The sequence below is a fragment of the Arvicanthis niloticus genome, chromosome 27 (assembly GCF_011762505.2).
Source record: "Arvicanthis niloticus isolate mArvNil1 chromosome 27, mArvNil1.pat.X, whole genome shotgun sequence".
In the NCBI taxonomy this organism is placed as follows: Eukaryota; Metazoa; Chordata; class Mammalia; order Rodentia; family Muridae; genus Arvicanthis; species Arvicanthis niloticus.
Genome location: NC_133435.1, coordinates 10,328,850 through 10,344,674, shown reverse-complemented (window position 1 = coordinate 10,344,674; position 15,825 = coordinate 10,328,850). Strand labels below are relative to the sequence as shown.

Below are 15,825 nucleotides of genomic sequence, written 5' to 3'. Positions count from 1 at the left end.
GTGGACACATGCATGTATATCTACATCTCTTTGTTCTTATGACCACTACTTCCTGCTGTATTTTTTTCTCTTAGCTTACACTTGTTTGTAAGTGAGTCATTTGCTAAGGAAGAGGACATATGGTGCTCTCTGAATCTTTCTACTTCTGTCTACTTCACTTTTCTGGACTACAACAGTGTGATAGTTCTCATTCCTAAACTCTACACATTCTAGACTTTTGCCAACACTCCTTCCTATATGAGGAGACTGACTTCATACTAGAGAATTCTCTGGTGCGGTCTTGGGAAGAGTCCTTATGTAGAAGGCAGTGGATGTGCCTATGAAGTGCCAATTGCTCCCACATTCTCTCACTTACAAGGACAGATTGAGGAGCATGTCCAGTGCGGTCCTTTCCCTCAGATGAGCCATAGGAACCACAGCCAGCACCATCAGCTTCTACATTTAGGAGAGTGCCATTCCCCTGTTGGTGGTAGATGTGCTTATGATTGAGATAAATTCAGCAAGACTTTAATTTTCCTAAACCTTCCTCAAAAGCTTTTTGTTTAAAGAAAGCTTTAAATAATTGTATTTAATTTGTTATTTTGAAGAACTTTGCTCCGTTGCAGAAAAATTGAAATGGATAAAGAAGGGGAAAGTTGCAACAAGATGGACACAGTGAGGAGGCCCCCCAGAGTGCCTCGCAGAGCAACCCACTTCCTCTTCCAAGACTCCGGTTTCTTCATGCATTTACAAGGAGAAGTTTAAGCAACTGAAGTTTTCTTCCTGTATGAATAAACCATCAGTGTATGAAAGAACAGCGAAGAGATTTGTCTGTATATTTTGGGAGCATAGCTCCTTACTGGTCCTTCCTGAAACTATTCTTTAATTTCCCTCTGGATTCCTGGGGAACTGCGTTACAAATAGTTACTGGTATGCCCTCAAGTGTCCTGATGTCTGTCTAAAGATGAAGCAGTGACTATAGACTCATTTGCTTTTGGAAATTTTATGCTATAAAATATGCCTTCTACTTAAGGAAGGTCTGATGAGTATGAAGAACATGGGCAGCAGCAGGATTTTGCATTTTATAAACATGTTCTTTGCATTGCACATCATTGAGAGCCACCAGATTTTCACTCCCCGCGGTGTCTATCCTATGATCCTCAGCCTTGAAGCTAGACCTCGATCAGGATCTTACTGTAGCTCCTTCTAGGAAGAGCTGAGCAGCAGCCAACCTTCCTCTTTGTCTTCATTACTAACTTTTTTTAAAAAAAAGCTCTGTCTGTGTGTGTGTGTGTGTGCGCGCATGTGTAAAAATGACCATGACAAGCTGAGATTGGATAAAGTATCACGGGACTCAGCCCCAAAGAAAGTGTGTTCTTTCTCTCTCAGCAAGCCTGTACTACCTTTTCACCTAGGAGCCTTGTAATGTTTCCCCCATCCGTGTTGGCTTGCCATGGGTGTCGTAATTACACAGGTCTTGCTTAGGTGATCACATTGTTGAGTTTCCATGGTTTGTAGCTTTGCTGGTTTATATAGAAAACACTATCTCACAGCAGGGATCCCAGGTCTCTGGCTCTTACAATGTTTTACTCTCTCTTTTGTGATGTTCCCTGAGCCATAAGTATAGGGGTTGCATTGTAGGTAATTTTTAAAATGTTCCAGGCAGCTGGCTGAGTACTTTTTCCTATTATTTAATGCAACATTTCTAACAGTTCTTGATATAGAAAGCATTTTTACTCCAACTTTACAAATGAAAAGCTCATCTTGAAGAGATTAAAGTGACAACTTGAGGTCACAGGCCACCATAGCTTGAGTTGTCAAGTGGGTAAGCCTGCATCTAGGAATTAAGTTGGCAACCTCTGTGGTGCCCTGTAATTGGCCATGGAGCCCTTTTCTCCTTACACTTGACCAGGTTGGAGCAACTGGTGAGTTGAGACACAGGGGAACCAAAATGTGGGTGTGGCCATCTATTCTCCTTTCTGCTCAGGGCACTCTCTCACTTCTTTCTGTTTGTGTTATTTCTTTCCATCTTGTGTGATTCCATCTTGAATATAGATCCATGAGATTTTCTGCAAATTTTCCAAGAACTGAGTTCTGCTCTGCTGTGGATGAGACCACTTCTTGTTTTTCATGAACTAGGAACGAACTCTCCTTTCAGGCCTATCGCTCCTGCCAGGGAGGTTCACTTTCAGATCCTTAACATTCTCCAATCAGACTCAGTGCTAGGTACTTACTGAGCACCTACTACCCTCAAGATAGTTTTCAACATGAGGAGTCGTTCCAACATCCTCTATTTTCCCACTTTCTACCCCAATACAGCTGTGTTCCTCTTAGGATTCTTGGGCTAAACTCAATGTTTGAAAGGATTACTTTACAATTCTCACCACATGATCATTCTCTTTTTGAATCTTTGAACTTCACCTACTTACAAATTTAGTGCTTTATAGTCTCTGTTAAGGACAAAGAGAAGGGACTGCAGAATAGTGAGAAGCTTTCCTGTCGTTAGCATAACCACTGTCTTGTTTAACTGTCACAAGAGCATAAAAAGGTTACAGTGTATTGTTCTCATCTCAAGTGGAACCTAGAGATCAGGCCACAGACATGAAAGAGGCAAGATTTGGTAGGTATCCAGGGAGAGTGGGGGGTGGGGGTGGATTTTTCTTCCTATCTGAGAAAAGTCCAAACCCTAAAACCTTTAGGAAAGGAGAACAAATAATCATGAAGCACAGGATACCTACAAACCCTACTGGATCTGTTATTTTGCATGATAACCTAAAAAGAAGTATTCGTTTATTTGTTTGTTGTGCATGTCTATGTGTGCATGCATGGCATAGTAGGCCTGCTGAAAACAGAGGAAAACTTCCAATCATCTGTTCTCGACTTCTATCATGTTGCTTCCTGGAGATCAACTCAGCTCATCAGATTTGGGAGCAAGTGTCTGCTTGCTAAGTCATTTCATGGGCCCCTAAAAGGTGAATTAAAATTAACACTAGGAAGTATGCAGCATGTCTGATTCCAGGGAAATTGGATGTCTAAATTACAACCCACTCGCATACACATGCACTAGGATCTTCATATAGACTCTGATGTGGTGGGATTAAGTGAGTGTTGAACAGAGTCTCTGCCCACACAGCAGCCTCATTCCAAAATTCTGCTTTGGGAGTTTTAATCCTTGCTTTGTGAATGTTTCTATTCTTTAGATACTTCGTGGGGAAGGAGATGGAGAGGCTGCAGAAGGGAAGTCTTTTATAACATAGCTGCAAGTGCTGAGCTCAGGCAGCATGAAAGACAAGGAACTGAGCTCCAGAATCTCTCCAGACAACCAGTCAGGATTGGATTTCAGCCGCTGTGTGTGAAGGTGTCGATCCACATAAGAACCTAAGCCTGCTCACAGAGCATCATAGAGCAAGCATCAAAGCATGCTCGTGCTATGAACTTTCTCTGGTATTTAAATAAATAAAGGATTCATGTATTCTATCAAAAAATTTTTTCACACATGTTGAGGCCCACATTCTGCCTCAACACTTTGCCTCAACACTTTTGGGGCTAAGTGCTCTGGTCAAGAGAGAGTGTGGCTCTTGGGGCAAGAGACGCGAAGAATGGAGACAAGACAGGGTGTGATTCAATCTCTTCTATTTTCTCAAGTCTCCCTCAAGTCTCTACTATTGAAGGGGATTCTGAGGTATTTATATACACAAGCAGGAGAACACAGGTGAAAACATTTTACCACGTGCACCATACAGCTGAGGTCACTAAACAGCAAAACAAGCTATGTGGGATTAAGCAATATATTTATCAGAGTGTGCTTCAGCTGTTATAGGCTTTTGACAACCAAGTCTTTCATCAGGGTATATGGTTCCAGATGGCTGCAAAGTTGATCTAGCCGCTTTCTACTAAAGTCGGCTCCCAACACACACATTTTTAAAAAATTTACTTTAAAGCACTTCATCCATATTATAAGTTATAAAGAGAAATGCCAATACCACGCTTTACCAAAACTCTGCTAATGGATTTGCTTGTATTTTTGGTCGCTGTGTTGTCAATGTTTTGTCTTACCTTCAGGTAGAAGTAGGTGGAAGTTAAGACTCACTGGTGATTTGCAAGAAACAGAGAGATGCGGAGATGAGTGATGAGTTAGACAATGGTTTGACCTGCAGTTACTTCACGTGGTTCTGAAGTAAATTAAAGGATGACCTCAACAGTGAGTCATATTGAGGATTTCACGTTCACAGATCCTGCTCCGGGGTTATATAAAGTGGGACTTTTAGGGAACTTGCAGTGGAAGGGAGCAGGTTCACGAGCTGGACACTGCTGAAAGAGCCTGCAAAATGAAGTTTCTCGTGCTGATTGTGTTCTTACAGGTATCTGCCTGTGGGGCCACTCCCATGAATGAGAGTGAATTTGCTGAAGTAAGTATCGACAGGGTCGCTCTGGTCCAGCCAGTGTCTTTAATAGTTGCTGGATTTGCGAGCATTATGTTGAAAAGAGTAATTCAATTTGAAAATTAGTAGTTTCTCTCTTGTTACCATGTTTTGTTGTCCAGAGGAGAGGATTATAAAAATCAAATAATGTCATTAAACTGGTGAGTCATTGTATCATCTTTGGCTAAACTACTTAGCTCAATATAACTAGATTACATTTCTGGTATAGTGTTGTGTGTTGGTCTCCCATCCCGTTTGTTTTTTATTTGTGGTAGTAGTTTAATGTCCATCAAAAATTTGAGATCCGGACTTTGCTTAATCCATGTGACTACTTTAAGTTTTTATAATAGTTGCAGCATGCTCCCTCTCTGCTCATTTATCTCATATGTTTTTTCATAAGTATTTTAAAGTAAGATTTGAAAAAAAAAACCCTACCTTTTTTCTAATTAAAAAAACTTGAATGCCTATTTTCTAAAATTATATACACTTCTTTGTGAGAGAGAGTCCTACTGCATTGTCTAGTCTGGCCTTGAACTTGTGGGCTCAGAGGACCCTTTTGTATCAGCTGCCTCAGCTGATGACTGTATTCTCTAATTATTTTTATTTTGAATCCATCCAAGTTTTCTACTGTGTTAACATTTTACCCGATGCTGGGGACTAACCCCAGACTTGCTAGCATGCTAGGCAATTGCTCTACCACTAAGTTACCTCCCCAATCAAGTACCCTTATACACTGGATGGTAAAATGGCTCCTAAAAACCTAGAAGCAAGTCTGAAGAAGCAGAATAATAAATAGTTTTTCCTCCGGAATTTTGGTAATTTGATTAATCATTTATGATCCTTTAAATAGCATACGGAGTTATTTTTTTCCTGCTTGTAATTGATTCTCTAGGTAATAATGATAATGTAGTCTGTGCTTAAAACACCTGGTTCTGGAACATCAGTATGTTACTGAACACGTTTTCAGAAACATGGCTGCATACAACTGTTTGCAATGCTTGTGTTTTCTCTAGCGGTACTTGTCAAGATATTATGACTATGAAGAAGACAGCATTCCAATGACAAAAACAAAACACAATATAAACTTCCTAGAAGAAAAAATCCAGGAAATGCAGCAGTTCTTTGGGCTAGAAACAACTGGGCAACTGGACACCCCAACTCTGGCAATAATGCACGCACCTCGATGTGGAGTGCCTGATGTACAGCATCTTAGAGCAGTACCCCAGAGGTCAAGATGGATGAAACAGTACCTCACTTACAGGTAATGTCAGTGTGTGCCATGGGGCACTCCTCTACTTGCCTATGAGTGTAGCTTCTAGAAACCTAGAACATTTAGCTACAACTGAGTTCTAAATTGAAGAGTAGCCTCTGTGAATTGTTAATATAAAAGCATTCATTATCTTCAGGCTGGGGTGATGACTCAGTGGAGAAAGCACTTGTCATACAACCATGAAGATCAGAGTTCATATCCCAAGAAGATATGTAAAATCCAGGCATGGTGGCTGCCTATAATCCCAGCGCATGGGAGGCAGAAATAGGGGGTACCTGAGGCAAGTTGGCTAGCCAGACTAGTAGAATCGGGGGTCTTTGGCTTTGGTTGAGAGACCTTGCCTCAATAATGAAAATGGAGCAGGTTTGAGGAAAATGCCTGGGTGAACTCCAGGCCTCTACATGCATGCACACACTACATGCCCACCCACACACATGTGAATATGCATATAAACACAGGCAGCATCCCCCTCACACACAATTTATTATCTCTGTGATGAGAGTTGCTCACTGAAGGAAGACTTTCAGTCATTTGCCTTATCAGTTAGTACAGAGCAGAAAAGCAGCAAACACACAGAATAAAACTGGCTTAACACAAATAAAAGATAGAAGTCGGTACAATATTAAAGATACATAAATGTGAAATTTTGGTACAATGGGTATTTATGTCTATGAAAGTAAATGCTTCACTATAGTTACTAGTAAGTTATAAATAAGAGAAAATTAAATTACATTTTGATTGATAAGAGAGTTTTCCAAAGAAAAAATGGTTTTGAACTTCAACACACTTTCCTTACATAGACTGTCAGTTTGTGAGGAAGTCCTTCCTATAGACATGGATACAGAACTGAGAGGTTTGGACAGCATTAGCCAATGGTATCATGTTTGTTCCCCTTTCTTTCTCCAACACAGGATCTATAATTACACTCCAGACATGAAGCGTGAGGATGTAGACTACATATTTCAGAAAGCTTTTCAAGTCTGGAGTGATGTGACTCCTCTAAGATTCAGAAAGCTTCATAAAGGCGAGGCTGACATTATGATACTTTTTGCATTCGGAGGTACACAACTTACTCTTCATCTGTGTCATTCATCATGCTGTATGACATCACTCACCATGTGATGACATCATGTGTGATGACCTGTGATGCTGTCATTTGTCATGCCCTGTAACAGATGCTGGAGACTAATGACTTTCTCTCATTTTATAAAGCTCATGGAGACTTCAGTAATTTTGATGGCAAAGGTGGAACCCTAGCACATGCTTTTTATCCTGGGCCTGGCATTCAAGGCGACGCACATTTTGATGAGGCAGAAATGTGGACTAAAAGTTTTCGAGGTAAGAAAGAGAAAAAAGTAAAACTAACCTTAACGAAATTTAAGGTAGGTCATGATCTCAAAAGAATATGTTCTGACAAAAGATTCTGAAATGACAAATTCTGATTATGTTTGCCTCTACATCAAATTTAAGATTTTTGTATCTATAGTGTAATTTTGCCCATTGTAAATCAGGGATGTTAGGTGTGGCTGGGATAGAGATCACCTCCAAGGACTAAGGTTGTATGAGCAAGGTCTGTACTGTAAACTCTTGGAAACGTAAAAGCTTTTCGTTGGGTTTTAGCCAGTAAAATCTATAACATTAAAAGAAAGCACTAATTCTATGTGATCTATCTTATGTTGGCAATTACAGAAAACATAGAGATCCCTATGGATCTCTATGTACAAGCTCGTATGTAGTCCTGGAGCCTTGTGTGGTCTTGAGGTATCACTTTCAGAATGTCCAATCAATTAGTTGGGACGGTAACTCAAATAATGGGGAATGAATTTACCTTATTATTAATTACTATTAATGTTATTATTGGAGGTAATCCCAACTATAAGAACATGTAATCTGTTATCTTAGTACCCTTTCTAATATCTCTTGGAAATCCTCAGTTATACAATTCATTCAAATGGAATACAGAGGGAGAAATCTGAGAACATGCTCTCCTTACTTTGAATCCCCCTTCTCTGGCTAATTTTTCATGTGATACATAGCTAAGTTATTTACATACCCCATTCCTACCAGAAAGGTAGACAAATAGCCTAAAGCTTTGAATCTGAAACATACCCTAAAGCTTATCAGAATTTTGATAAGGACATTTGAAGGCTGTATGGTGCATCATGTATATTTGCTACTTGCTAAACTACAAGTTCTTAACCACACATGTCCATGTGTCTGGGGTTTATCCAGGGTTATTTGGGGATTGAGTGTAAGCTAGTCATCAACTGAGAATGCTTTGGAACCTAATGAATCCTAGAAATAAGTGTACATCAATGCAGCTGCTCTCACCTGAGCAAGAGACCAAGCAAAAGCTGGTGACAAGCTTGTACAAAGGCAGAGACTAGAACATGTTCTATTGGCTCCTGGCCTTATTTTTAAAATTGATTTGACTTTATTTTTTCAAAAAGGGGTGGCTTTGAAATTTTTCTTTATGTGGTCCTAAGTCATCTTCCTGAATGAATGAATGAATGAATGATTAAAATAATTTCCAATAATTGGCTCTTGGTTGAGCCAATATTCACATCCCAACTGCTTGGCTCTAGAGTTCATTCTTTTAAACTACACATTATTAAAAGTAAAGTGGTACCTTTAATCTTATTTAGAATCAGGTGTAGGAATGTTCATGCCAGAATATATTTCATTTGTCTGCCAATGAAATGGTCCATAACTGTAGACAATTTTGACTCTAAAGGGACAATTTTTTTTCAGACACTTTTAGTCAAAAACAGAACTGATACTTCTAAAGAGTGGTGCACTGTCTCGAAAAACAAAACAAAAAAAAAAAAAAAAAGAAAAGAAAAAGGAGTTAAGAGTGGTGCCACTAGAGATCTCTAAATACCTATAACAGAGGACGGCTCTGACAATACTTATCTAGCCTATAACATCAACAAAATTGGGCTTGAGAAATGTTCTTTGAAAGAGTAGTGGAAATAAGTAAAGGGTTCTCAAATGTTCCCTTTTAGTGTGTTAGAAGTTGTATTATCTTCTTCAATGACAAAGCAATAGGTTGTCGAGATGGCTCAGAGGTTAAGAGAGCATGCTGGTCTTTGGTCTTTTAGAGGATCTGAACTTTGTTCCCAACACCAACATTAGACAGCTGACAACTGCCTGGAACTAGCTCCAGGCAGATCCAGACTCTGGCCTCTTCAGGTGCCTGCATTCATGTTGCACAGAATATTCACAGTGGTATGGCATTCAACCACTAAAGGATGGGTTCCTATCTCATGGATGGAACTGTGGTATCTGTAAAAAGGTCAGGAATGGGAAGGTTGGTACCCTATTATCCTATTCATTGAGACATGAGAAAAGTTAATCTCACAAAGGTTGAGACCAGAGTGGTTGCTGAAGAAAAAGGTGAGGTGGGATTGAGAATGGTCAAGCCAATTGGCACTAAGCCTCAGTTAGGAGCCTGGGGTTCTGTTGTCAGCACTGTGGTGCAATAATACACCTATAGAGAACAGTAGTAAACTCTTTACTTCAAAAGGCCAGAAGAAAGAATTTGAGTATCTTTGCCATACAAATGGTATATACTTGAAGAGATAGATACATTTATCCTGTCTTGAACATTGTGCAATAAGTGTAGGCATCTAAACATCACATGGTGCACCATGAACATGTACAATTTCACGTGTAAGTTAAAGAAAACGTGATAGTCTATTTCACATCTTTCTTTGTTTTCCTTGCTACCTCATAGGCACAAACCTCTTCCTTGTTGCTGTTCATGAGCTTGGCCATTCCTTGGGGCTGCAGCATTCCAATAATCCAAAGTCAATAATGTACCCCACCTACAGATACCTTGACCCCAACACATTTCGCCTCTCTGCTGATGACATACGTAGCATCCAGTCCCTCTATGGTAAGCTGAACCTCATTATTTGCCATACAATGCTGTATACTCTTATGAATAACTTCATGTTTATATTTGGAAATCATTACTGTCTCATCTTGAGCCCTGTGTGCATGCACACTCTGAGTTAGGCATCACAGAACTATCTATATTTTGTCTCACATTTGAGGTGTTTTCTAACAGTGGTACTACTGCTCTGTTGGGGGTGGGGACCAGAGAAAGGAAATTTAAGTATTCCCTTCTGTGATGCTGCAACTAAGTATGATAAAGTCCTCCAGGCATGTTTCTTCTGGATTTCATAGGAAACAGGACTGTTTTGTATTTTCCATTAAGAAACAATATTTAAAATGAATATTCCTTCCTCTTACAAAATTCCCCCAAATGAACATCAAAATATATTTTCAGGAGCCCCAATGAAAAACCCAACCTTGACAAATCCTGGCACTCCACCATCAACTGTCTGTCACCAAAGCTTGAGTTTTGATGCTGTCACAACAGTGGGAGATAAAATCTTTTTCTTTAAAGACTGGTAGGATTATTTTCATATCTAACAAATTTTATGCGTTGTATGGTTAAAATTGTTTGTTTGTTTGTTTGTTTGTTTGTTTGTCAGTAGATAACTGAAATGATATATATCAAATCCATAGGGAAGGAACTTCAACTTGATTCCCAAGGTTCGGAGAGATCTTAGACTTTTGAAGTAGGGAATTCTGTGACCCTGCTTGTGTTGACTAGAAATCCAGTCTGGAAAAAAAAAATCAGTTTGAGGTGGGAATCTGGTTAGGGAATTCAAAAACAGGAATTGGAGAAGCCCAGCTGTTTTGTTTATAGATAAAAATGCTAAGGTCTCAGGGGTTGGTGAGATGGTTCTGTTGGCCAAGTTCTTGGTGTTCAAACTTGAGGACCTGAGTTTAATTCCCAGCCAACACAGAAATGTCCAATGAAAGTCACACTGACTAAACCCCAATGCAGAGAAGAATGTGGTTGCCAAGGGCTTTCAGAATCTAAGCCAGTCTAAGCCAATCAGCAAATTCCAGGCTCAATGAGAAAATGTCTCTCAAAAAATAAGGTGGGTTGTGATTGAGGAATAAATCTGAAGCCTCCACCCACATGTGCACACATACATATACATGAACACCTACACACACACACACACACACACACACACACACACACACACACACACTGACACGTCTGGAGTTTTGAAAAGTTCCTGTGTAGACTTCCTTGAGGACATGAAGAATTCTAGAATGACTCCCACTTTCTGTCTTGGAGCAGAAATGGAGACAGGTGTTGGTTTAGGGCCAGGCAATGGGGAGGTAAATGTGTGGAAGGTAGGACAGATGATCCCATATTGAGATTTTAAAACCGTAACTTCTTCCATTTACAAACCAGCTAACCGGTTGTGACACCGGTTGAACCATAGATCCATTGGGCTCAGACTTGGGGCTTTTCTTTTTTCAGGTTTCCTGTTGAAGTCACTGTAGTTAGCTGAATTGATTAAGATTCTCTTGCCTGATGCTGTCACACAGACATGTATGGAATAGAGTGTGAAGACAAAGAAATACTCAACCACTTTGCAAGTTCTTCCCATTTGCACTCTGAACAGCATGAGTCAACAGTGATTTCTCACACATGATAAATATATTTTATGTCAGGTTCTTCTGGTGGAAGCTGCCTGGGAGTCCAGCCACCAACACTACTTCAATTTCTTCCATGTGGCCAACCATCCCAACTGGTATTCAAGCTGCTTATGAAATTGAAGGCAGAAACCAACTTTTTCTTTTTAAAGGTAACTATAATACCTGATTCTATCACTGAGAGTGCTTTAAGGAAAAGAATAATTAAAGGAATTGGTGCCACCTTTTATAAATAGAGACTAATCACAGCACTCTAGACTTTTGTAACAATGGCTCTGAGCTGTAAGTTAACTATACAAGCCCAACTATACAGGAAGTGAACACCTTTAAGAAAGGTATATGAACTACGAAATGGTAACACTTTAAAAAACTGTAGCGCCACAGGAAGTAAACCACTGATTGAGAACAGAAACAGGGTGGGGTGACATTCTCAGTGACAGAGACCCTACTTACTACGGATGGAACCTTGGGTTTTCCCCCAACCCTCAGTACAAATAAAGTAAAATCAGTTTTAGAACTCTGCTCAAGAGAGATGTTTTATACCAAGTCAGTGTTTTTATTATCCTTTTGGTGTGACGCTGTTGTGCCCTTCCTGTTTGTCCTCATAGATGAGAAGTACTGGTTAATAAACAATTTAGTACCAGAGCCACGCTATCCCAGAAGCATATATTCTCTGGGCTTCCCTGCATCTGTAAAGAAGATTGATGCAGCTGTCTTTGACCCACTTCGCCAAAAGGTCTACTTCTTTGTGGATAAACAATATTGGAGGTAAGGTTCAATGGCTGGTACTTTATGTGCTAACATTTCTAAAATGGGCACAGAATGGAATTTTTCAGAGGCAGTTTTTCTATGAAAGTTTCAGACACCTTTGTCTTTATGGGAGAGGCAGCAGGAGAATATGGTCTGAAACAGTTGCTATCAACCTGCTTCTTTTCTGTGGGCCTTCAGTTTCTGATATAATTTCATTTAAGAGAGTGTCTGATCTCCAGGATTCCTTTCCACAACTGGCAGATCCAAAAGACAAAATGAGGAGCCTATTTTTTTGAGTGACAGAGAACCAGAGGGAGTTGTCATCAAAGTTCTGTCTTGTCTTACTTGTCTAATGTTGAAGGAGGAGAAGATTGTCCCCATCCTCTTCTGAGAAAAAGTGTGTTTGTACATGTGACTTAAGACAAAACAGAATATACTAAAGTGGTAGAGCCTCTATGCTTTCTTGAATATTTAAAATTCAACACATAATTTCAACTAAATTCCACATACTTGTGACATAAACTGGCTTGCCAATTTTAGTCCTGTTTGAGAAACAGGACTTGTGATTTTACCAAAAAAGTTTTTCTGGAGAGGTGAAAACCAGGTGTAATTTATTGTAATCTGATACTCAAAATTTGTCTGGCTACTGGCTCCCTTTTTACACTTCTGACCGACAGAGAAATTTTCTTCTCTTCAACTCCAGAGTGTTAGTGTCAGGCAAGCAATGTTTGGAGAACTAAACTGAGTAAAAAAAGAAAGTAAAAAGCATCTTCAGTTGTCACTTGGAAGTCTAGAGAAAACTGTTTCCATTCAGTGGTGCAGAAACACAAGGCCCTCACTCTCCTACATGGATGGGGAATGTTTTACTTTTTGTTTCTCTCTAACATAGATGTTCAAAACCCTTTGATCCCATGGCTCTTAAGTCTCCCTTCTTATCCCCATGGAAGAAAATCATTGAATCATGTCTTACTAGAAAAGATTTACAAAAAGGCTGATTAAGTCATTGGACCAGTGAGAGCTGTCACATGCAACCCCCTTCAATGCCAGGCTGCATGGCAAGAGACTGAGCAGCTAGGAGGCCCTGTGAGGGTCAGAAAGATGCTTGACTAGAGTCCATGAAGTTCAAGTTCTGATTCCTGTGATGTCTGAGGAAAAACCAACCATTTATGTCTCTGAATTTTTTTTTTTTACCAGTACATTTAAAACCCTTTCAGGAAGGACGAGTGTGTGTTTCATGTTGTGGTGTCCATTTTCTCATTGTGTTTCTGCTGCCTGTTTTCTCCCACAGGTACGATGTGAGGCGGGAGCTCATGGACCCTGCTTACCCCAAACTGATCTCTACACAATTCCCAGGAATCAAGCCTAAAATTGATGCAGTCCTTTATTTCAAAAGTGAGTAGGCTGGGAACATATTGGAAATCACACTTTAAAGTATCAAAGTGTAGACTGGGAGTATGGGTGGGGTGGAAGCTGCTCCTGCTTACTGTGTGAATCTGATCAACTTCAGCCTGGAAAAGCTTGCCTGTCAGTGTCACAGTATACTGCTGTGCATGTAGCGTTTAACAAGCCCAGTGTGCTGTGAATGGTCCTCAACCAGGACCTCTGGAATCAGACCTTTTGTAGTCTTGATAATCCTTAAAAAAACAACTCAAGGTTTTAAAGAAACACAAGGTAAGAATTAAAGAATTGACTTTGTTTCCATTTTAGGGCACTACTACATCTTCCAAGGAGCCTATCAATTGGAATATGACCCCCTGTTGCATCGCGTCACCAAAATATTGAAAAGTACAAGCTGGTTCGGCTGTTAGGAAGACTGTAGTGAAAGGTGCTTGCTGGGTTTTCAGTTTCATAAGTATTTATTACATATTCACTGTATGCTCAGAGTGTAACTACATGGCAATGATTTAACATGAACTAAGGCAAGGTGTACAGGCCACACATACATGGTTACACAGAAAAGTGCTTTTACAAAATTAACCTCTTTTGGTAAAACTTTTCTCTTGACTCTCTTCTTAATTTTGAAAGCACATGCCTTCAAAGGCCAACTGGTTTATCTGTAAGTTGTTTTCTAACAACCTTCATGTAGAAAAATTAAAATTACTCCCCTGTCTTTACTGAAATGTAACATGTTTTGTTTTCTTAAATAAATTTAAAAGAAAGTGTTTGGCTTTAAATTTTTTCTTTAAAAAACTGTGTGTGCGCATGTGCATGTGCGCGTGCGTGTGTGTGTGTGTGTGTGTGTGTGTGTGTGTGTGTATAGCCTGTATGTATATTTTTCCACCACATGTAAGTAGTGGTAGTAGAAGCCAGAAGAGGATGTCAGATCCCTAGAAATGGGAGTTACTGTGGTTATGGGCAACATTGTGAGTGCTGAGGATTGAACCCATATCTCTTGAAAGAGCAGCCTGTGCTCTTAACTTTTGTATCATCTCTCTGGACCTGGTTAAAATATTGAGAAACAATCAATTTTGAAAATAACTGTGGACTTACAAATAAAGTCTTTCTGTGACTGTACCAAGGTGTCAATAGAGATGTGATAGCTAGAAGAAGTTGGGGCTTGGAGCCCTTTTGATCACTTGTGTATGAACAACAGTCTAAACCCGAGACAAGAAAGCATTCTCTAGCCTGCACATGACTCCAAGGGTGACTGCAGCATATGACCACAAGACTAAAGAGGAGGCAGGCAGAAATGGGACTTCTGTTCTTGTTAGATGTCTTGTGTGGGTTTCATGTCAGAAAGTGGGTTGTACCATTGCTATGTGGCCTTACAGGACATTAAATCAAAGCCTCCTTGAGCACAGGAGGAACTGAGTAGCACATGTTTTGTTTGTTGTGGGGAAAAGACAACATGGTGATCCTGCCATGTCTATGTCCTACCTGCCTTTTGTCAGTTTGATTTATTGTCCTGATACCTTGGATCCCTATCTTCTGCATTGTGTATGTTGTAGAGCTGTCACTTAAAGCTTATGGTTTGTGAAATATGTCCGGTGTTAAAGCCGACTGGTGTATTGTCCAAGAAAAAGAATCCTTCATAGCCGATCGTCATTTGGGCATTTTTGGAAAGTGAAATGAATTGAAATAGGAGGGACATGAGGAAAGGGTTCCTCGGCCTTCTTGTGTCAGATGAGTGTTAGCCTTCATCATCAACTTGATAGGATCTGGGGTCATGTAAGAGACATGTGAGGACTATTTCAAAGAAGGTAAATGATAAGTATTTCTACCTTCAGGGGGGGTGTCAGATTGACTACAGTCCCATCATGGGAAGAACAGCATTTTGTCCTTAATAGGATAGGTATTTAATTTTAGTTATGAATTTGCATTTCCTGTGCATAATGCTTCTGCCTAAACTATCACCCATGAACTTACAGCACACCTTACCACCATCACGGTATTCCACACAGCACTGTTTCTGTTCAGGGCCCTCATTTCTACAGACACAGTAGAGTTGTATTAGACTCGCATTCATGTTGATGTTCATGTTCTTCACAGGCCTGACACAGGAAGAACGCCTCCTTTCTAGGCCGCTGTAAGTCTTTGATTGGTTTCTAGAATCTTACTCTTTTCAGTGTTAGAGATTGAACCCAGGGCCGTGTGTATACAAAAAAAGCACACTAACTTTAAGCTACATCCTAGCAGTTACGATCTTGAAATGGTATTTTTTTTTTTTTTTTTGCCAGTTTTGTGCTAGGGTTTTTGTTGCTTTTGTGGGAAAAAATTTGATTACCCTTTATTTAATCACCACAGGTGACATGGCTTTTAAATTATTAAAGTGTTGACAGCAAAGAGAGTTAAAACCTTAAATTGATGCTACTATTCTTGTAATAGTTTTGTCAGCATGGATTTTTTTCAGGAAATATATTACTTACATTAAAAATG

At 39.8% G+C, this 15,825-nt stretch overlaps 1 protein-coding gene across 1 annotated transcript; it reads left to right on the top strand.

Moving 5' to 3' along the window:
• The first annotated feature begins 4,248 nt into the window (after positions 1-4,248).
• Mmp12 (matrix metallopeptidase 12) lies at positions 4,249-14,112 on the top strand. Its single transcript, XM_076926136.1, has 10 exons — positions 4,249-4,388; positions 5,414-5,661; positions 6,582-6,730; positions 6,883-7,008; positions 9,407-9,568; positions 9,965-10,088; positions 11,218-11,351; positions 11,808-11,967; positions 13,238-13,341; positions 13,657-14,112. The coding sequence occupies exons 1-10, from the start codon at positions 4,308-4,310 to the stop codon at positions 13,755-13,757; spliced, it is 1,389 nt and encodes a 462-aa protein (XP_076782251.1). The 5' UTR covers positions 4,249-4,307; the 3' UTR covers positions 13,758-14,112.
• Positions 14,113-15,825: the final 1,713 nt, after the last annotated feature.

What these genes read in the sequence shown, in the direction of transcription:
- Mmp12 (XM_076926136.1), top strand. Translation starts at nt 4,308, where the DNA reads ATGAAGTTTCTCGTGCTGATTGTGTTCTTACAGGTATCTGCCTGTGGG. An exon ending in GTGGATAAACAATATTGGAG is followed by an intron (nt 11,968 to 13,237) that starts GTAAGGTTCAAT and finishes TTTCTCCCACAG; the next exon opens with GTACGATGTGAGGCGGGAGC. An exon ending in TGCAGTCCTTTATTTCAAAA is followed by an intron (nt 13,342 to 13,656) that starts GTGAGTAGGCTG and finishes TTTCCATTTTAG; the next exon opens with GGCACTACTACATCTTCCAA.